Raw genomic sequence first — 24,344 nt, 5'->3', positions numbered from 1 at the left:
TGGGTTTTGGTATCGAGTTAGGCAAAGTGTCTTTCCTCTCAAGTCCCTCTTAACACTCTGGTCCTGTAGCTTTAAATTTCGTTCGAGATTATATCGATATCGAGTTTTTTTTTTTTTCCCAGCTGTGACCCTTCATCATCAGCTATCATTTACCTGAACTTAATTTCATCATCTATATATCCGGAGCGTGATGAATGCCCTTTCTCAAGCTGATACTATTCCTATTATTCGTTACTTTTCTCATGGCATGAGCATCACCCTAAAGAATTATCGAGGCAAGGGTTCAGTCCTTCTCGCAAGCCATACACATAGATTACAACCCTCCGGCTCATAGTAGTTTACCCCAGCCAACCCTGAGAATGCCCCTCTGACACTCACATTCAGTTCCTGTGTATTGCGATGATCTTCTACTATCACAAAGGAGCCTCTTCCTTATGCCTACCTGAATATCCAACTGCTTCACCAAGCTCTTACGTGGTACAACGTCAAATGCCTTCTGACAAACCAAGAGCAAACACTCCATCCTCTGATCACCCCTGCCTAATGTGTGTGTGTGTGTGTGTGTGTGTGTGTGTGTGTGTGTGTGTGTGTGTGTGTGTGATTATCATCAAAGGAATTTTCTGACAAAGTCTGAATGTCACTATTCAGATAAAATTTGTGGAAAGTCATGGAACACGTTCGGAGGTCATGCAAATAAAGCCCTTTGACTTATAAACAATGTTATTATCTGATGAATAGTTGAAACTGATGTCAATTAACCTTTCAAAGCCCCTAGTGCTTTAGATCAAATCATCGCCACACAACAGGTCATATGTTTGCAACAGGTATTAACGAAGGGCCAGGCTACAAATGACTCCTTTTAACCTGGAATTTAATTTCCTTATCACACGCTGAATAGACAGCGAAATGTAATCTGCCAGTGTCAAATACCATTCATTACTGACAATGAAGTTTTTCATAATACCTCAGGGAAAATGTAATCAGCACTGGTATTTGTATAGACTTTCAATAACACTGAGTATAGTTTGCATAGAATTTCTACAACATTGAGTATAGTTTGAAGTATTAGGCGTTGATCAGTTTTCAGTGTTCTCTTTCACTGGTGTATCTAATGATTCGGAATTACGAGAATTGTATAATTCAGTTCTCTTCCCTAAAAAGAAATGTGTACGGATTTGTCATGGTATTTTCCGTAAGGCAAATGCGCCAGCCATTCTGCTGGAAAATGACTATTGGGATATATAGTCGACAGAACGGATAATCGTTCTTAGAAATCCTGATTTTATATATATATATATATATATATATATATATATATATATATATATATATATATATATATATATATATATTTATTTATTTTGCTTTGTGGCACTCTTGGTTCCAAATCCTTACCGAATTAACCATTTTGCCGAACCAGCTGTGATCACGTAATAATAATTCATCAACACACCTCTAACCCATTTATTACATATCTCCCATGTGTCTAAAGTATATCATGGACTGCTAGATATTCAAACTGAACTAATATCAAATGGCAAATTAAATCCATAAATGAAATACATTATACACCTGCTTAGGACTGAGGTGCTCGTCAGCTAAAAGTTTCGCAAATTCGTCCACATACTCGAAAGCTCCTTCGTGGTTTGCATACCGCTTTTCTCAGCACACTTTATTCATGGAAATTCCATGACGCTTTTTGAATCTTTGAATCCATCCTTCATTGCAGTCACGCTCGTGTTGTAATTTAAGTTCTTTATGGAACGACTTAGCCTGGTCCATTATCATGCTACCTGACAAGTCCACTCCATCACTCTGACGCTGTCGAAACCATTCCATCATCAGTCGATCGTGCACAGTACACTTACCATATTTCATAGTTTTTCTAATCGTCATTTGCCTCTTGGAATCGCTGTCTGCAGAGAGTTTCAATATTTTCTCCCTTTGCTTCTTTATATCATAAACAGTTGATGAACCAATACTGTCGATTTTACACAGTTTACGCACCGAAACACCGCGGTCCATTTTTTCAACAGTTTTACTTTATCTTGGATCGAGATGGACTGGTGTTTACGTTTGACACCTCAACTGACACTCTCATATGTCTTCGAAGCCGTAGCTAGGGTTAAATTCAAGCAAAATATGTTAAGAATATCACAGAATTGCGGTATCCCCACCAACCAGTGCAGTGTAAAGAATGTAAATAAGCGCGCCCTACACACAGCGCCATCTGTGTCCGCCCATTAACTAGTTTGGTGCCTCGGTAATATCAAAATCCCTACGTAATTTTGCCCGGACTAAAGGAGGTACCGAACCATCAATTGACGGAAAATCATTGGTGTTCCTATATATATATATATATGTATTAGGGAGATGAAATGAGCTAAGATTTATATGCTAGTAACCCTATGGAGGCATAAGTAGCGGTGCAAAAAGTATGTTTAATTTCCGAAACTCGATGCCTAGGGGTTAAGACTATCCACAGGGATATCAGCTTCTGAAAGAAAAACTCTAGCTCTATATCTACGCTACAAGTGAAATAACTTCATATAGATCTTAAAAGTTCGAGAATTTCCATGACCAGCAAAATTTGGGTGATTGAGTCTGATTACAAATTATCACACACCTGCAAAAAGTGAGGCCTTGACGGTGTGCCTGATTGTGCCAATTCAGTCATTTCAAATACACCAGAGGTAATATTTCTAATCAGTTTCAAACGGAATATCGATCGCCACACCTTGACTAGCTGACCATATGACTTGCCTTAGAGCCTTGGGCATAAATCCCGCAGCATTCCACCATCAGCAGTGTGGGATCAACATGGATTATGCAAGGATTAGCAGGAAAGTGCGGGATCAACATGGATTACGCAAGGACTAGCAGGAAAGCGATCGTAGTACAATGTCAGCTGCAGAAAAACTACATTATGGACATTTTGGCGCAAACACAAGCTCGCTCGGTACAGATACTGCTGCTATCACGTAGTCTGCTACACACTGTAGTAGCTTGTGACCAACTTTGATATATATATATATATAAAGTTTTTGTTTCGGGTGTCTCGCCAAGTAAGTAATGCATCTGTACAACACTCATATGGCGACACTGATAAACATTATTTTCATCCACACAGCACTAATAACAACCTTATAAACTTTCTTCCTTACTTTGGGCGAGCCTGATATTACAATTGTTTCCTGCTTCCCTACATTGTGTCTTGGCTTCCTACTTACCACCTATCTCAATTCTTGACTGACTACAGTTAAAATAACGGTAAAATCTCAGCTTAAGATATCACCTGTGAAACGGGATCAGAATCTCCTTAGCCCTTATTGTGAAGGGACCGATGTATACAGGATTCAAATGAAATTTCGATTCCACTTATGTGGCTCAGAAACTCTTAGGTTAGTGCGGTATGAGTAGAAAGACACAGAAATGTTCCACAGTGAAAAACCTGTAGACTTTTCGTGTAGGTTTGTAGTCTCAATAAATGTCTGGCATGGGCTTGAAGCGAACCATTAATCAAGTCTTTTAATAAACGTACCAGTTATTGCTTTTAACTACTGTAACTGGCAAATCACTCCATACATTAACAACACGGTTGAGGAAATATTACTACTCATTCGTGGCAAAATATTTGGCTCAGCGTTTTATCCATTACCAACAGTGATCTTCGAGAATATTGCTTCAACTATCTTGTCAAAAGATTATTGTAGCTTTTGATGATTTTAGAGACTTAGATCATCTTTTAACCTTCTCTTTTCCGAGCCAAATCAATTGAATTCGTATAGTCCTATCCCATAAGATTAGTTTCTCAGTCCGCGAATTATCATAGTACCTTGCTACTGCACTCTCTCCATACTCTCAATATATGTCTTTTTTTCTGGAAGGATAATCAAAACTGAAGAGAATATTCAGGATGGGGACGCCCCACTGAATTGTAAATAAGGACGAAGATTCCCCTAGACTTAAGATTTGAAAGCCGTACTTGTGGACCCAAGAATATCAGTCACCCATTCTACTGATTCTGCACAAGTGCTTGATAGGCCTCAGGTCATCCGGAGATGATGACACCCATTTTCTTTTTCTGCGTTTTCCTTCTGAAGTTTACCGGAGTTGTATCTTGCGTCCTCGTCTTCACCATGGTTATGTATACCTCCGAGCTCGTAGATACCATGATATATTTGCCTATTATAAGCCCATTTTATCAATTTGGCTTCTCCCTTCTACCTTCTCCCTCAACTTCTTTTCCTCCTCCTCTCTCTCTCTCTCTCTCTCTCTCTCTCTCTCTCTCTCTCTCTCTCTCTCTCTCTCTCTCTCTCTCTTTCTCTCTCTACTTGACACCGTTCCCGGACACGTGACCATGGCGCCTCGGCCTTAAAATTGGAGACGTGAGGTCGGCCAACAGTGTGGCACATTCGTTATTACTGCAGTCAACAGTAATGATCGTGTGGCGTGTTATCTCTGTCTCTCATTAGTCTGCCTCTCGTTAGTCTCTCTTTCTCTCTCTCGTTAGTCTCTCTCTTTGTCTCTCTCGATAGTCTCTCTGTCACTCCTGGAAGTGGCTGGTCATAAAACATTTCAGTTATAACGTTGCCTGTCACCACCACACGATACATGCTTTTTTTCTCCCATTCAAATATCTGTATATATTTTCCGCTCGCTGTATACGTCACGCTATTCATGGGTACATGTACAATATTTCATGTACCTGTGCACATACATCCATACAATGTTTTGGTCAATTTCTGGCTCATTTTTATACGTCCGGTCATTTTTAAAATGATATAATATAATCATTCATTTACAGGCGTCTCCTCATTTTATGATGGTATGATGCTTTCACTCATTATATATATATATATATATATATATATATATATATATATATATATATATATATATATATATATATATATATGGGGATAGGGGAGAAAGAATACTTCCCACGTATTCCCTGCGTGTCGTAGAAGGCGACTAAAAGGGAAGGGAGCGGGAGGCTGGAAATCCTCCCCTCTTGGTTTTTTTTTTTTTTTTTCCCCAAAAGAAGGAACAGAGAAGAGGGCCAGGTGAGGATATTCCCTCAAAGACCCAGTCCTCTGTTCTTAACGCTACCTCGCTATCGCGGGAAATGGCAAATAGTATGAAAGAAAGATATATATATATATATATATATATATATATATATATATATATATATATATATATATATATATATATTGCGTGTGTGTGTGATTATTGTGTTACAGGTTGATATTCATACGTTTCTGTTGCCCTCCTTCATAAACTTGTAGACGAGTACCATGTTTATATATCTTTGTGTACAGACACTCTCCCCCCCCCCATCCATCCCAATCTAAGACAAGTATCCATTTATCAACTAGGTCTGAAGGAAGGATGAACACCTAAGCTGGGTGTGGATCAACGGGTACGCCCAGGAATCGAACCCAAGCAAACCCGTCTCCCTGTGCCCCATTCTAAGTCCTTTACACTTAATCTGCCAAACTTTCATCGATCGTGTAGATGACCAGATCTAGAGTGTGTCTAGGTTCCCTTATGTGTGTGTAGAAATGATGAAAAGACTTTCTGTGCTACTTAATCAAGCATCATTGTTGCGTTAGTCTATTATCTCCACACACACACACACACACACACACACACACACACACACACACACACACACTACCATTTCCAATGAATTAGCATCCGACAACATTGGTATTCAATAATCTTTACAAGTAAATAGGTAAGGGAGTCCAATTGAAGCACATTCATGATATTGTTCACCAAGAATTTTCTGTCTGTTTCAGGAATGGCATCAATGAGGAAATGGAGAGCAGCGGTTTTCCTGTTGGGACTTATGATAGCGCTGTGTGCTGTGGCAGGTAAGTGCATGACTGAAAAGAAATTAACATAACTGTGTGGTATGCAGGGGAATGGAGCAGCATTGATGAAAGGTTGTTGCAATAATGCCATGAATGTTTTTTGTAATTTTTTGCCTACTTTCAAATAATATATATATATATATATATGTGTGTGTGTGTGTGTGTGTGTGTGTGTGTGTGTGTGTGTGTATGTGTGTTCTTATACCTTGCACGAAATGTTAGACGAGATACTCCAAGCTTTCGTGTCTGTCCCAACTGATAATGAAATGTTGGAACAAACATGAAAAATTGGCCTATCTTATTTCATCTTTTCTGCGAGATGTAAGAATATTTTCTCCACAACACCAGCGTGGACGCCAGTAGTGATGAAATGAGATGGACATGGAGTGAGTATTTTGAAGGACTGTTGAATGCGTTTGATGATAGAGTGGCATATGTAGTCGGGGTGGTATGCTAAGTGAGTGAGTCACGGAGAGTGGTTTGGTGAAAATGAAATGTGGCAAGACGACTAGAATGAATAATATTTGCGATTGAATTTATCAAGAATAGGGGAGACTTAAATTGTTTGTTAGGATTTTTTTTTTGTATATGTATAGACCATGGTTAGATGCCTGAGGATTGGCGAAATGCATGTATAGTGCCATTGTATAAGACAAGGGGGATAAAGACGAGTGTTCAAAGTACAGAAATATAAGTTGAGTGTACCTGGTAAGTGGTCACAGTAGTGACAGAGGGTGAAAGCATGTACAGAGAGCATCAGACTTGGGTGGGGCAGTGAGGTTTCAGAAGTGGTAGAGGATGTGTGGATCAGGTGTTTGCTTTAAAGAGTGTATGTGAAAAATACCTAAGACAAAAAGAAGAATTAGTATGTGGTATTTACGGGTCCGGAAAAAGCATATGATAGGGTTGAGAGAGATGCCTTGTGGATGGCCTTAAGGAACATATTGTGGAGGGAAAGCTTCTAGAAGCAATAAGATATTTTCATCAAAGATGCAAGACACGTATACGGGTGGGAAGAGAGGAGAGGAAATGGTTCCATGTGAAGGTTGGTCTGCGGCAGGTTTGTACAGTTATCTATTTGTACTGTACATTCTCTGGTGTTTGTGTTTGATTCCTACTTGCGATTACCACTTGTGTGCTACTGAGAAGAGCTATACTTTCTCGTTGCCCCGAGTATTTGTTTGAGTGTAAGAGTCGAGATATCACAGTTGATACAAGAAACTAAACCGTCATGAAAACTGATCCCCACCGTACAATATACAACAAATGTCATTCACCCAAAGCATTAGCCTTAAACGCTGGAACTCTCGACCATGTTGATGAGTTATCAAAGATATTCACGATTCTTGCTGAAGAGTTTCCGTAGCGGGTTTAGGGTCAAGTACTGCATTGGTTACCATTTAGAGAAGTCCTATCTGTTCTCATTAAGGTAGAACACATAGCCCTTGTCAGAGCACATGATTCCAGTGAAATAATGAACGAGGTATTTAGCAATCCATCCCTAGTCGACAAGGATTGACCTTTCACAATCTACCACGTTCAGTGTTGTACGCTGCGCGTAGTAGACTTTTATCATTTGTTAATTGAAGAATGCAATATTTCAGTGTCAGTCTTAAGGCTTTATTCCTGTAATTTTGTTTCTCGATGGTCACGTCAGACAGACGCATATTCACACGACCTGACGGATTACTGCTGTAAATATGTATCTTCTGCATAATATGACGAACAGCCATGCATCATACTGGAACATTCTTAATCTTCATTAGCTGGAGTAACTAACCCTCCTATTTACTAAACATTCCAACGCAATTCCCTGTCATTAGCTAAACAGCCATGAGAGTTAAGTCTCATATAATTCTCTATCACAACTACCGAAAACCTTATTATGCTGTAGGTTTCTATGGAGGTATTATCACCTGTTTGAGAGGTTCACCTATTTGTTCACGTTATGCACTGAAACATTACTTTCCACGAAAACAAATGACATGGTTCCGCCTGGTTCTGCTGCCAACCAGAGGGAGGGTTCAAGTACTAATTGCATCGACCTCTCCCACAAACTGTCCCTCTAATAAACCTAGTTTATTTTTCTTTCATCAGCCAATATTCGTAGTCTTTCTAGTAATCTCTTTTCTACTGAATACCATCTTAAACCAGTGTTTGTGCTAATGTCTAGTCTCTCTGTCTCTGATATGCAGTTGTTTGATGATGTTCTCACTAACACCTGCCACAACTCGAACTATGACCTTTACTCATGATTCCATCTCAGAGGTCGGATCTGAGCTTATCCCAGCACCAGTATTCCTGTTGCAGCTTGGACGTCATTTGGTTTGAAATTTGGCTCTTAACTGCGACTATTTTGTTTTTTTTGTTTTTGTTTTGTTTCGCTCACGTCTTTCCCAAGTCTACAAATTTCATAACTCTCGATCAGGTGTCTAAAGTCCTGCCACATATATATATATATATATATATATATATATATATATATATATATATATATATATATATATATATATATATAATCATTTCAATCTATATTCCTTAGGGCATTACGTATTTGTAGTCCACAGTTTATTGATGATGAGTTTGAGAAGATACATTTTATTGGATCTAAGTTAAGGTACCCTAGATCTTTCATTGATAAATCCCTTCAGTTAGCAAAGAAATCATTTTATAGAGTTGCGCCCAAACCTCCCATTAGCACCAAGAATCTTTTGGTTCTCTCTTTTGATAATGATTTTACTTTACTTCCCATGTTGCTTAAATCCTTTAATGTAAATGTTGCCTTCAGCAACAATAATACTATAAAGAATATCTTAATCAGGAACTCACCAGAAAATTCTCCTGGGTGCATCTATAAAGTGCCATGTAAAAATTGATAAGTTTTATGTTGGGCAGACTGGTACGGATCTTTCTGTTAGACTTAAGCAACATGAATATAGTTTAAGAACAGGACAAGAATCAAATGCCTTGTTTAATCACGTTGAAAACTATGATCACTGTATTCACTCGAGTAATGCCATCTCAGTTTTTAACTTACTCCAGTACCACTAGAAATATCATTGAATCTTCTATTATTAAATACTCAAAGAATTATAATCTTAATGTTAGTGAAGGTCTATACAAATTGGATAACTTTGTTGAAAAATTTGCAAACAATTCACCTTTTTGTCCACATAATAAGTTTATGATACGCTCGTTGTCTGTCTTGGACAATCACATATTCCAAATGGCGTCCTAGCTACGTCTCTTAGTTTTATATCAACTGACTGTTATATTTCTCTCTTGTGTCTCCCCTGATGATGTGATTATTACACGAAAGTGCACTTGGGAACTTATCGTGATTCATTTTCCCCGTGGACTCATAGGAATATATATATATATATATATATATATATATATATATATATATATATATATATATATATATACAAAAAAACTATACTCAGGTTTAGTGATGTGCGTTGCCAAATGAAACGTTACACTAAAAAAAAGATAGAAATAACAAATAAATCATGAAAACAACTCGTATTCTTTTACGCGGCGCACCGAAAACAGTTTTGTTTGGCGGCCGAACTTTACAAAAATATGAAAACAGTGGGACTGTCGGGTTGTTGTGGGACTTGACGCTCACCCAGTCATAGATTTTAACAGTGTCACAGAAGACCTGGCCATCCAGGGGTCTATGCTTTTACAGTCATTGTCAAACTTTTCCCGTGGACGAGATTACGCCACGCATGGAGCTTGAACTTGTTGTATGCCCAGGGGGGGAAAAAAAAAAGGAGAGAAAAAATATATCCTCGCGCATTTCCATTGCGATTTATGTGTGTTTTCAGTAAAAATATTCTATTCAGGTTAGAGTGCATTGCCGAGAGAGAGAGAGAGAGAGAGAGAGAGAGAGAGAGAGAGAGAGAGAGAGAGAGAGAGAGAGAGAGAGAGAGAGCTATTTTGTGATATTGTTTTTTCTCTCATACTTGATCCTGTGTTAGTGAGGTAGCGCCAGGATCCTGATCAAGACTTTTCTGATCACTCTTGTATACGTGAGAGACAAAAGCTACACACACACACACACACACACACACACACACACACACACACACACACACACACACACACACACACACACGTTTACTGTACAATATCTGATCAAAAATTTTTGACTGACCGGTAAAATGACGCACATGTACAAATATAGATATTTTTGCTCCATCTTGATATAATTTCAAAGCGAAATCAGTTCCTAGATAATACAAAGGTATGAAATAAATCCGACAGGAGATGCAATTACGATTTTCTGTGATTGATTTGCAAAGTGGGTAAGAAAGATGATTTACAGTGGTATCGAAATGAATGGCTGGAAATGATTTCGACGTAGGAGCACTGGATGGGTGTTGTAACGTCTGTGTTGTATTACGTTAGTGTGCTCTGTGTTCCACGTCTAGTTTGGTTCAGCTTAATGAGATTTGAATTTTCTCCACCTTGATTATGATAAGAGAGAACAAACAACATAACGAAGAACAGATGTTGATTTCGTGGTAAGCGTAGGTAAGGGAGTAACACGAAAGGTATTTAGTCACACGAATCATGTTGAGGATACGAAAGGTACTTGTGTTATGATCATGTCCAGTGTACGATAGTCTCTGAAATCGTGTTATTCTCACGAAAGGTAGTTACGTGACTATCCCATCGAATACAAGAATGGTAGTTATACGAATTGTGTTAAGAATGGGAGAGCGAGTTACGTGGCTATGTTAATTCCAAAGTAGTTACATCACCCTCATGGTAATAACAGTGTAGTTACGTGAATTACCCGTAAAAAAAAGAAAAGGAAGGTGAGAGATTATCACGTAAAGTGCATGAAAGTTAGTTAAAGCAGTCATGTTAAAACCACGAAAGGAAAGTTATGCGACTATTATAATAGGTGCACGAAAGGTAGCGACGTAATCATATTCAGCCCAGGAATAGAATTGTGAGAATGGTTTAACGTGCTGTTCTCGTAAGGTATTGATATCAGCCGCGCGGTCATTAGGTGCGTGACTACTGTCTAGTATATGTAAGATAGGTATGTGACTGGTTATGTGGGTAGTGCTTTCTCCTGCCAGGCTTGATCGAATGGAAACGTCCTTACACACACTCACAACCACTATGGATACTATGCAAGTGATGAATGATCATTCGTGTGTGTGTATGTGTATGTTTTGTATGTGTGTGTGTGTGTGTGTGTGTGTGTTGTATGTGTGTGTGTTGTATGTATGTATATGTGTGTGTGTGTGTGTGTGTGTGTGTGTGTGAAGAACTTTAAAAAAGATAGAAACTTCCCTACGTTATCGTCTTTACTACACCAGTGTCTGGCGTTGAACAAAGATGTAGTGAATGTCACTGTAGGGTGTAATAGTTGCTATTCTAGATATTTCCTGAAAAGAATATAGAATTGGGATAATACAAGATATTCCGCGGTATTCCCTTCAGCATTCGTAATGGAATATCAGTTACAATAACCTTTTCCAGCTTTCACTGTGGAAGAGGTGACATCCAATGTTTCCTTGTTCCGTGGCACAGCATGTTATCCCTACGGGGAACCAGAAGCCCCATGTTAGTTCTGAGAACTTAAAGCTATGGAAATTCCCGACCTTTTTCCCTTTTTTTTGCCTCGATAACCAACACATACCTCGACTGTAATTCTATTTTCGCTTCTTGACGAAAAAAGATGATTTTTTTTTTGTTTTGTTTTCTTTTCCACAACTTGGATGTTCGTCTTTTGCTTTTCTGAACGTTGCTGTAGACACAACAAACCGCGCGGCTTCCTTCATGTCACGCTAAACAGGACTTAAATCATGTCGGGTCGTTCGTGTGTGCTTGCTGTGCACAGCCCGTGACTCATGATTGTGATAAATGTGCTCTGACAACGTCTACCTCGAAGACCTCTCCTAAGCACCCCCCCCCCCTCCCCCCCCCCCCCACACACACACACACACACACACACACACACACACACACGCACACACACAAACTGCGCTAACTTCAAAGGCTCTCCGTTACCCACCTCCCTCAAAGCCTTGTGGTTCTTCCCTAGAGCGAAAACCTATTTTTATGATGAAACACTTCGCCTCCCACTGTCTGCTGCGCAGGAGTGGAATGTCTTCCTCCTGACTAATGATAATTATTACCTTGAAATTTTCTGCTGTGAGTCAGCAACTGACCTGCCAAGACTACCGGTTATGTGGCAGTCTTATTGACTGGTTATTATCTTATATGTCCATTTATCACATTATTTCGGCTCCTTATTGACCAGGATACATCACCAAGGCCACCTCTAGTGTCGGTCAGCTCCAAGCCAGTTGATCATGTCGTAATACCTGTTCCTCACCATCACCTCCCGATCTTCACACACTTCAGAGGGACAAAAAGAAAAAAAAAACTTTGGAAATTTTGTTACAGTGGAAGTTTCTCCATTACTGCCAGTATATTTTCCTGTAAAAAATAATCTTGAATCTAATTCAATTTCCCACTTTGTTTTTTTTTTTTTTACTTTGTTTAATCAACTGTTGCTAGATGTCCAACTAGTCTTTTGACCATAAAATTCCTAGATTGTAAATGGAGTCCATAGTATGGTTTTTACTGGTCCCAGATAACGGTAACTCATGATAGTGAGGATGTATTGAAATGATTTGGTCACATGGAGAGAATGAGTGAGAAAAGATTGACTGATATATGTGTCAGAGGTGGAGGGAACGAGGAGAAGTGGGAAACCAAATTGGAGGTGGAAAGATGGAGTGAAAAAGATTTTGAGCGATGAGGGCCTGAACATACTGGAGGGTAAAAGGCGTACAAGGAATGAAGTGAATTAGAATGACGTGGTATACCGGGGTCGACGTGCTGTCAATGGATTGAACCAGGGCATTTGAAGCGTCTGGGGTAAACCATGGAAAGTTTTGTGGCGCCTGGATGTGGAAAGGGAGCTGTGGTTTCGGTGCATTGCACATGACAGCTAGAGACTGAGTGTGAACGAATATGGCCTTTGTTGTCTTTTCCTAGGACTACCTTGTGCGCCCGCGGGGAGAGTAGGGTGCCATTTCATGTGTGGCGGGGGTGGCGATGGAAATGGATGAAGGCAGCAAGTATGAATATGTACTTGTATACATGTCTGTGTGTATATATGTACGTATACGTTGAAATTTATAGGTATGTATAGAAGGCGACTTAAAGGAGGAAGCGTTGGGCTGGAAATCCTTCCCTCTCGTTATTTTTTTCAATTTTCCAAAAATTGAGTAGAAAAGGGGGCCAAGTGAGAATATTACCTCAAAGGCTCAATCCTCTATCCATAGCACTACTTCGCTAATGCGGAAAATGGCAAATGATATATTATATATGTATATATATGTCGGAGGTGGAGGGTACGAGGAGAAGAGGGAGACCAAATTGGAGGTGGAAAGATGGAGTGAAAATGATTTTGTGTGATCGGGGCCTGAACATGCAGGAGGGTGAAAGGAGGGCAAGGAATAGAGTGAATTGGAGCGATGTGGTATACCGGGGTTGACGTGCTGTTAGTGGATTGAATCAAGGCATGTGAAGCGTCTGGGGTAAACCATGGAAAGCTGTGTAGGTATGTATATTTGCGTGTGTGGACGTATGTATATACATGTGTATGGGGGGGGGGGGGGGGGGGTTGGGCCATTTCTTTCGTCTGTTTCCTTGCGCTACCTCGCAAACGCGGGAGACAGCGACAAAGCAAAAAAAAAAAAAAAAAAAAAATATATATATATATATATATATATATATATATATATATATATATATATATATATATCCCTGGGGATAGGGGAGAAAGAATACTTCCCACGTATTCCCTGCGTGTCGTAGAAGGCGACTAAAAGGGGAGGGAGCGGGGGGCTGGAAATCCTCCCCTCTCAATTTTTTTTTAAATTTCCAAAAGAAGGAACAGAGAAGGGGGCCAGGTGAGGATATTCCCTCAGTGGCCCAGTTCTCTGTTCTTAACGCTACCTCGCTGACGCGGGAAATGGCGAATAGTTTGAAAAAAAAAAAAAAAAAAAAAATATATATATATATATATATATATATATATATATATATATATATATATATATATATATATACACACGTCCTTATTATCCCTGGGGATATGGGGAGAAAAAATACTACCCACGTATTCCCTGCGTGTCGTACGAGGCGACTAAAAGGGGCTGAGCGGGGGGCTGGAAATCATCCCCTCTTGTTTTTAATTTTCAAAACAAGGGAGACGAGTGGAGAATTTTTCCCTCTAGGGCTCAATCTTTATATATATATATATATATATATATATATATATATATATATATATATCGCTGTATGACAACCAACATGACCGTCTCCTCAAGATGTATATATTATACACTTCACATAATGTTAAAAGTTATGACTAAGGTGTCACAATGTTGGTTAACTCGGGAGCTCTTCCTCCGTTTCTGCAAGGCTGGTAAGCTAACCCAGATCGTGATTTCAGACTCAGGTTGAAGTAGGCACCATACTCTCTAGGAAAACTGGCGTGTGTGTGTGTCTGTACAGATATCAGCAACACAAAGAGAAGCTTCATTTTTTTACGTCATCTACGACAGAGTATCCTATATTCCTCCCAGTCTTTTCTGTGGCTCATGTGGCCCTACCACAGCCCTCCGGTATGACCACAGTAAAGGAGGAGCTGTCAAACGTGGCCTATGGATGACCACAGTATGAAAGCCTTTCACATGAAGACTTGCGTTTGATGAATTCTCTCTCTGCACCAAAGATTTACTAGGACACGCACTAACGTTAGTGTAAAACAGAATACTAGATGTGAAGATATTTCACCTGAAGAGCCAGGTATATGGAACAGTCGCATTATATATATATATATATATATATATATATATATATATATATATATATATATATATATATATATATATTATATATATATATATATATATATATATATATATATATATATATATATATATATATATGTAATGCTATGAAGTAACGAATTACTGTTATGAAATAAACTTATAACGGAACTTGATTACAACGAATGTATGACAGGTAAATGACTTGAGGAAACACTTCCTCTAAACAATGCATTACATAATAATGGAGGAGACTATTGACTGGCGAACATTACGCATGCACCAAGTCCGTCTTTCTCAAAATATCTAGAGCAACAGAGGCATCCTTGATTACATCGTTAATTTTTACATAACTCAGTAGTGTGTAGGCTTGACTTGAGTCAGTTAATTAGGCTTTTCATTCAGCCAACCGGAAGCCTTCCACTGATATTGAAAAGCATATATGATATACGGAATTTAGTCTCTCTATATGTAATTGAATGCAGTTAGTTTGTTACACTGCTGGGGCAAGACGCAACAGCAAGCAACAGGAGATGAAAGGCTTTCCTCTCCGCGGCTGAGAATGTCATTACGCCAGACTTAATCATAGGAGGTAACTACACACACACACACACACACACACACACACACAAACTGCTCTCGTTAGTTCAGAAATGCAAGGAATTGTTTTCCTAGCTCAGTAGTAAGGAACATGAAGGGTTTTGGATGTGTAAAACCTATGTAAAAGGATCATTCTTTTGTCAGCAGAAAACTCCCCTTTCCTATGAAGTGCAGAAATGTAATCACCACACCCTCTAGCACTTAGGCCTGCATGTCAAAACCCTCGAAATTGGATTTCACAGTTTTGCAAAATAGATAAAAAAAATGGTAGAAAAATCATTTTCGTTTTCACGAATGACGGACAGATTTTTCACCCCAAAAAAATGTTTCTCTCTTGAAAGATCTGCCACGTCAGGATCAAGATGGATGATCTTTCACTCTTTTCAGAGATGTTATCATTTACTGTTTTCTTGTTTTCAGTCTTGATTTGGTAGCCAACTGCGGCACTACGACTGCTTTGACTCTTGTTTAAGGTACACTTCCTGGTTTATAATACGTTTCTTGGATAGTTCTCAGAGCGTACGTGACCCTAATGGATATTGACTTGACATCTTTAACACCCTCGGATGGTCTTCCAGTCACTGGCCTCCATTACTGGCCTCCGCAGGCTACGCTAGTGCAGCACCTACGAATTCTCCGAGTTGCAACACCTTCGTCAGCATCTGAGTTCCATCATCTCAAGTCAGCTTTCAAAATTTTGCCTGAAGAAAACAAATCTTTTCTTGATGACGAACTGGCTGAAATGCATTCGTAAATTTTCATCACGTTGTCTGCTGAGGGATGGCGTTATTATTCAGTCGTCTGTTTGCTGATAACTCGTTATTATATGGCAATCTGTTCTGTTTTGTATCGCAAAGTATCTCAACTACACCCACTGCCGTCATCTGTTGCCAAGCAGTTGTTTATGGTAGCTTCCAATACCCTGCTTCTCAGAAGTAATAAAAGAAACGCGATTTTGGTGTTTTTCTGTTGATGGACTTTCTTTTTCTTTCTACCATTTCGTCATCGTGGACGTCGTCACCTGGGTGCCTCTAACTCTGGTCACGTCGCGACCCGCTGATCTTCTGGTGGTGTCTGACGAGGGTCATCTTTCGTCCCTCGACTTCCTTCTGCCCTGCTGGTAATGACTACAAATGATCGCAGGGACGCCAGCATTTGATCACCAACTTCCAACTCTCACTCGTCTTTCTTTTCGCTGTCAAAACGCTTACGCAGCTTGACCGAAAGATATCCTTACGCGGCTGTCATCATCATGACGAGCCACCGTCATTAAATGATAATCAAGCGTTAGGTTATAAGTTGAAATGTAAAAATCTTTATCCCCCTTCAGGTTTTTCATGATAATCTGAAGACTGTACTCGTTATATGTATGGTTTTTGACGCTTGTTACAAGTGATTAACAATCCTTTCGTTTGGATATCAGTGCTTTTCTGCTCGTCCTGTAACTGTGCTTTGTTTTCTGTAGACTGACGAGAGCCACAGAAGGGCAAAAGTTATCTTATTCGCAAATGCATCTACATGAACACGAAGCAGCTAGACTGAAGATGACCTACTTCCCCTGCAACAAGTTTTTAACCCTACCCCCGCTCCCTTTCTCGCTAGAAAACCCCACACTAATTGAAGAAACCATAGAAAACGTAGAACGGATGGGGAACCTCAATAAACTTGCCTGTCCAGTGCTTGGATACAAACAATTCAGAAACGTGACATGCATGTTTGTGGAATGTTTGCTGAAACTATCCAGCAAAAGGAAAAAATGGAAAAAATATACGTAAGGAATCAAAGGTTTCCACTGCGTTCCATGTTATGAACCGCATCCACCTTGCTTTTCCAACCTACGAAAGTCACTTAAAAAAAAAAAAAAAAAAAAGGCTTTTGGGGAATTTCCTTCTTATCAAAGCAATTCTAGCGAGACCTGAGCGTAAACAGAAAATCAAGGATGTAGCGATGGCATGGCCCACAGAGACTGTACAGGCTCAAAACTTACCGAAAACCCGCTAGAACATCCACCATTATTATGTAGCACCACTTTTTAGTTTGTTGCAGTGACCAACATGACACGAGCATAAGATGCCGCGAGCAAAGACCAAAGGAATGAAAATGAAATCAATTTGAATAACTAACCGTGGCTCCACAGATGGTTGTAGACCGGACTCTTCAGGCCTTAAAGTTATTTCTAGACAGAGGGACAAACGAAGAGAGGAAGAGAATTCACACCTTAGCAGATCAAGGGAAAATTCAGTTATCATATAGACCAGTCCTCGACTGTGAAGTCTCCAGACAGAAACTGTGGGAAGCAGCAGTCTTGACTCATGAATAGGCGTTTAATGACCCCCTGGCAGTCGATAAGCGTCGAGCCCAAATCAACAAGTAAATCATCAATGTGTCCAGAGCAATATATACACTGCGGAAGTGAACATGAACTTAGAATGGTTTTGTGCGCGTTTAAGAAGTGGTCAATATTTTTAGAGTTGTGGTTGTAACCCGAAGCCGACATCTTTAATGACCCCACCAGTCGACAGAACTAGAGCACAAATCAACAGCAAATGTACACCACGGGTCATATATGATGTGAGAATATGTGCAGTAGTAGAATTATCTTGAATACCTGAGGTATAGCCGGGATAGCTTTAGCTGTGCTGAACGAAGTTATAGCGTATAGCTATACTGATCCTGGGTTTGGAGAGGCCTAAAACTCATATGACCACAGTAAATCAAGAGCCATACATATGCAGTAAAAACGTATATGGTTATAGTTAGTTTGAATACCTAAAGAGGATGTTCAAGATCTTTTGGCTGGTGGCCATGATTTTACTAAAAATGGCCTTAATGGTCTTTAATGGTCTTCGCGATCGATCAGCATAGAACTCAGCAAACCAACCAACAAGTGTCAAGGGCCATATACACAGGGTGAGTGTTTACGGTCTTAGACCTATTTTGAACGCTTGAAAATGTTCAAGATTTTTCGAGTGGTGCTTATGAATTAATGTCGATGGCTTTAATAACCCAAGTAATCAACTACCTCAGAGGTGTACATATGGAAAATATATTAATTTTCTCATTTCGAAATATACCCATTGATGCAACTTCGCTTATCTCTCTCAATTTAAAACCAACGGCATTAATCATTGAACGTCAAAATTGACTGAATAGATATATGTCTCATCTTATTCTGCCATGTCTCCCAAGAATAATCCGATTAAACTTGTTACTGAATGCAGTTTGACATTATCAAAAATTATGGAGATATGGATTATCTCCAGAGTCCATGCCCAGAGTCCATGCTATGTCGGTAACAATTATTTGAGGCTGAGTACTGCCACTTGCAACAGAGGACCACCGCTGGTTTGTTTGTTTGATGGATTTGCTTGCTACCGTAATTCCCTGCTGGATATGTTCGCTGGCTTCACATCAGCTAGGCTGTGGGGGCTGTATGGGCCTGCGGGCTGTGGCTTCCAACAGCTTGGTTGACCAACGACCAAACCTAGCCTAGCTTGGGCTTTGGGTGAAGACCACCCCCGAAGAATTCACCAGGTATTCACCAACGTAGTTTACATGTGCACATAAAGAGATGCACAGTTGTCATGTGTGCAGCATTAGAACGGATTAGATTTTACGTGAGCGAATACTCCAAGACTTGTGCATTCATGAAGTCACAGGCATGCAAATGAACACATGCACAAGCAGCATTCCTCGCTAAATCCATATGCATCACGGTACAGTCTGGATTTTAGACTTACTCTCTTTAGAGGAAATCTGTTTCCCCTGTCATTGGATGAATCTTTCATTACACTGTGCCCATAAGCCTTGTTGTAAATTGTCTATGCTCTATGACTCTCTGTGTTTCTCCGCCATTATATCTATGTAAATAAGTTGCTATAAATCTAACTCAAAATGAACTTCGCAATAAGTCTCTGTATGTAAGAAAAATGAGATACGATGGGACCTCGACTTAAGATAGTGTTTTTTCTGTTCACTAAATCATGAAATATTGGCGCAAGAAGGTCTTGGTGACCAGCCGCTGAAAACCTGTACATCACCAAACCTTCCCTCCAGTTCCCACAATCTCACCAGAACCCCCGAACTGGAATTACTGAAGAGGGACTCCAAGAACTAAACATTCCATGACCCCTCGTACTCCTCTGTGTGTCACGAGGAAGGGACTCGTCTCGTTGGACGTGGTCAAGACGTCTACACATCGTACAATCGATCCTGTTCCCAAATTCTCCATCTCCATCAGGAAACTTATTTGAGTAAACGAGATGAAATGAAATGATCATACCTAGGAACGTACTAAGTGTAGTGATCAATATGTATTATATATATATATATATATATATATATATATATATATATATATATATATATATATATATATATATATATATATATATATTTATATATATATATATATATATATATATATATATATATATATATATATATATATATATATATATATATATCACTGGGGATAGGGAAGAAAGAATACTTCCCGCGTATTCCCTGCGTGTCGTAGAAGGCGACTAAAAGGGGAGGGAGCAGGGAACTGGAAATCCTCCCATTCCGTTTTAAATTTTCCAAAAGAGGGAACAGAGAAGGGGGCCCAAGCGAGGATATTTCTTCTAACGCTCAGTCCTCTGTTATTACGCTACCTCGCTGATGCGGGAAATGATGAATATGTATGATATATATATATATATATAATTTCTAGCTGGTATTATCGTCATATCAGATTTATGAACTTCATTCGCATTCTCTCAGGACCCAGGCTTAAGTCATCGTGGGGCCACATCACGCTGTCACTTTAGACCATTACTTTGGACTATTTGTTAGTGTATACTTTCCAAGGAGAACTGTTATACTGATCTATCTATCTGTCTACAAAGTATTATCTTTATTTTAGCTTCAACGGCACGGGAAATACCCTTATCAAGAACATCTCACTAATGCTATGTATATACGTAAATACCCTGGCCTATGCCAGGTACCCATTTTACCGACCAACCCTTAGGGGAGGATGAAGAGCTAGGCTAACTGTGGACCACACGACATAACTAGGATTCGAACCCATGCACTCAACCCGGGCTGTACGTGAATGCGCCACCGTCAGCTAACCTCCACAAACCTTGTCAAGATGTATGAAGAATAAACTTGCGAGAGACAAGGATGATAATGATCATGAAATTTTTACCGCTTATCATGGGACAAGACCTGTAGACAGTGATAAATAAATTAATAAAATAAATTAACTTAATGAGACACGGAAGGAAGGAAGGAAGGAAGGAAAGAAAGATAATGATGATGATGATGGCAATGATCAATATGATAGCTATAAACTATATCAAAGACTTGACTGATAACCTGTGCAACAAGGAAGGACACAAAAACGAATGAATAATGAGAATTATGAAGCCGATTATTCCTTAGGAAAAAAAAAAAAGAGACAATTATCTAAAAATTATACGCACTATAATTTACTGCTTTTACAGTAGGAAGCGAGTCATTGCTGTTAATAATCGTAAATAATTGTAGCTTTGATAATAACAGAAACAAGGAGGGAGAGATATTAACATTATTACAGAGTGTCTTTTCGTAAAAATGACGGTAGACAAGACAGGTGGCGGTGGGGGAATTGCGAGACGGTAAGTTAGAACATGGTAAAATATGAAAACGTTGCGAGGCGTGGGCTATGGATAGAGTTGTGCGCAGGAGGATGGATATGCTGGAAATGAGATGTTTCAGGACAATGTGTGGTGTGAGGTGGTTTGATCGAGTGAGTAACGTAAGGGTAAGAGAGATGTGTGGAAATAAAAAGAGCGTGGTTGAGAGAGCGGAAGAGGGTGTTTTGAAGTGGTTTGGGCACATGGAGAGAATGAGTGAGGAAAGATTGACCAAGAGGATATATGTGTCGGAGGTGGAGGGAACGAGGAGAAGAGGGAGACCAAATTGGAGGTGGAAAGATGGAGTGAAAAAGATTTTGTGTGATCGGGGCCTGAACATGCAGGAGGGTGAAAGGAGGGCAAGGAATAGAGTGAATTGGAGCGATGTGGTATACCGGGGTTGACGTGCTGTCAGTGGATTGAATCAAGGCATGTGAAGCGTCTGGGGTAAACCATGGAAAGCTGTGTAGGTATGTATATTTGCGTGTGTGGACGTATGTATATACATGTGTATGGGGGTGGGTTGGGCCATTTCTTTCGTCTGTTTCCTTGCGCTACCTCGCAAACGCGGGAGACAGCGACAAAGTATAAAAAAAAAAAAAAAAAATGAAAACGTCGCTACCTGGTACATCTGCTCGAGTCCCAGGTTCATACAGACGTGAATTAGTTCCCCTGAAGCGAGTTGCAGACACACAGTATTCCCTGAGGCATTAATGATTACTAGTGGAGAGTTGAACTCCGTGCGTACTGACCATCACTGGTACATATTCACGTGTGTGTGTATATATATATATATATATATATATATATATATATATATATATATATATATATATATATATATATATATATTATCCCTGGGGATAGGGGAGAAAGAATACTTCCCACGTATTCCCTGCGTGTTGTAGAAGGCGACTAAAAGGGGAGGGAGCGGGGGGCTGGAAATCCTCCCCTCTCGTTTTTTTTTTAATTTTCCAAAAGAAGGAACAGAGAATTGGGCCAGGTGAGGGTATTCCCTCAAAGGCCCAGTCCTCTGTTCTTAACGCTACCTCGCTAATGCGGGAAATGGCGAATAGTTTGAAAGAAAGAAAGATATATATATATATATATATATATATATATATATATATATATATATATATATATATATATATATATATATATATATATATATAAAGCTATCCAATGTTATACATCAGTTGACTGTTATATTTCCTTCTTGTATCTCTCCTGGTGTGATTATTACACGAAAGTGCACTTGGGAACCTTTCGTGTTTCATTTCCCCGTGGACTCATAGGAATATACTTGATCACGCGCTCAAGATATACGGTGTGAGAGGAAACCTGCCAGAATCAGTGAGAAGTTTTTATCAAGGTGTAGGGCATGTGTGAGAGTAGGAAGAGAGGAGAATGAATTGTTTCAGATGAGGGTCGATCTGTAGCACTGGTGTACGATGTCACCATGGTTGTTTAATCTCTCCGTGGATGGAATGGTTAGGGAGATTAATGGAAGAGTCTTGGAAAGAGGGCGCGTACGTAGTCTGTGAGGAATGAGATAGCCCGGGAAGTGTTGTTTGCTGATGATTTAGCACTGATGACTGGTTCGAGTGAGAAACCGCAGAAGTTGACGACTGAGTATGGAAGAGTGACTGAAAGGAGTAAATGTGAATAAAAGCAAGGTTATTAGATTTACCAGAGTTGAGGAACTGTTTAGTTCGGGTGCGAGTTTGATTAGAGAAAACTTGGGGAGAGTGAAGCGTTTTAGATATCAGGGAGTGGACATGACAGAGAATAGAGCCATGGAAGGGGAAGAGAGTCAAAAGGTGGTTGAGGGAGCATACGTTTTGGGAGCGTTGAGGATGAGAGGCGTGGGCTAAAGAGAAAGCTGTATGGAAGGTGGATATGCTGGAAATGAAATCCTTAAGAACAATATATGATCTGAAGTGGTTTGATCGGTAAAGTAATGGAAGGATAAGAGATGTGTAATGATATATAAAGTGGTTGGGGGAACTAAGCATCTTGTGCTAAACTGGTTTGGACATAAGGAGAGAATGAATGAGGAAAGGCTGAAAAAGAAGATGTACGTGTCAGAGTTGGAGGGAACAAGGAAAGCAGGGAGACCAAATTGGAGATGAAAAATATTTTGAGTGATCAGGGCCTGAATATGCAAGAAGATGAAAGGCGTGCAAGGGATAGAGAGGATTAGAAGAATGTGGTATACCGGGGTCGATTCTACTGTAATTGTATGAATAACTGAAAATCCAATGTGTTATCTTGATTTAAGTATCACGCTCTAAGAAAAGGCAACGATTATTCATCTGAAGGCTGAATCTAATCGATGGTACTAGATATCTCATTTTGGGAAAAGAAATATTAGATGATTATGTTTCGCTGTTAAGACATGTACACAAGCCTTTAGCATCATAACTGAACCATTTATGCATTAACAGGAAAGATATTGGTAAGTATTCAGGTATCAGAGAATTCCATAGATAATGTTCCTCAATATAGATGAAACAAGATTGCCCATTGACATTCCGATAATCTGTCCATGATATAGCATGGAATATAATTTTGCAACGCTAAGAGTTTGGTTAATTTTGTTATTGTCAAAGGGCGAGGACCATTATGCTCAGGAATATCTCAAAATATATCCACTCAAGAATAATCATTAATATCTCAAAATATCTTCATTCAAGAATAATGATTGATATCTCAAAAGATCAAGTCAAGAATAATGATTAATCAAAATGAGGGGCTTGAAATCAGAATCAATAATATAGTTGCTAGGATTAAAGATCCTTACGCGATCTTCACTTTTCACGACGAGGGAGTAAACAATTGTACCGGGGATTGATGGATTCAAGCCACTTGGAGAATTTATACGTAATGGAGTCGGCTAGAACTATTATAGGTTTGTGGGTCTGATTAGGCCCACATAGCAAAGATAGAGAAGTTAAAGAGAACTGCTTGATTAACCATTATAACCCTTTATGCTTTGGTTTTAGTATGCTTTTATTAAAAGTATAGTATCAAGAGGAATAGCTATTCTGAGCAAAATGTATTAGAAGCATTTAATATCTTTCGCATCTTGCCGTCAAGAGAATCTCTTTTATTCGTAAGTGCAACGAGATTAGAATTGTCAGCCTAGCTATTCGCTGTTTATATCTCGATTCTGTAGTGCTTACACTAATGAGTGATCACGATCCTTTTGGATCGCTGGCTTTCGACGATGGATCCGTACATGATACCCTTCTAATTACTACTGACGATTTAAGGCAGATATCTAGGGAAATGTGAAACTAGTCCCTAGCGAGGACCTC

At 39.4% G+C, this 24,344-nt stretch overlaps 1 protein-coding gene across 2 annotated transcripts in view; it reads left to right on the top strand.

Moving 5' to 3' along the window:
- The window catches only part of LOC139756007 (zwei Ig domain protein zig-8-like), a 127,299-nt gene that overhangs the window by 71,090 nt on the left and 31,865 nt on the right, over positions 1 to 24,344 (top strand). For both annotated transcript variants that reach the window (XM_071674939.1, XM_071674938.1), the window contains exon 2: positions 5,808 to 5,882. In XM_071674939.1, the coding sequence (XP_071531040.1) occupies positions 5,810 to 5,882 (73 nt within the window). In that variant the 5' untranslated portion in view covers positions 5,808 to 5,809. The remainder of the gene's footprint in view (positions 1 to 5,807; positions 5,883 to 24,344) is intronic.

The sequence above is a fragment of the Panulirus ornatus genome, chromosome 20 (genome assembly GCF_036320965.1).
Source record: "Panulirus ornatus isolate Po-2019 chromosome 20, ASM3632096v1, whole genome shotgun sequence".
Classification (NCBI taxonomy): Eukaryota; Metazoa; Arthropoda; class Malacostraca; order Decapoda; family Palinuridae; genus Panulirus; species Panulirus ornatus.
The sequence above is the reverse complement of the archived record's forward strand: the minus strand, read 5'-3'. Positions and strand labels throughout refer to the sequence as shown.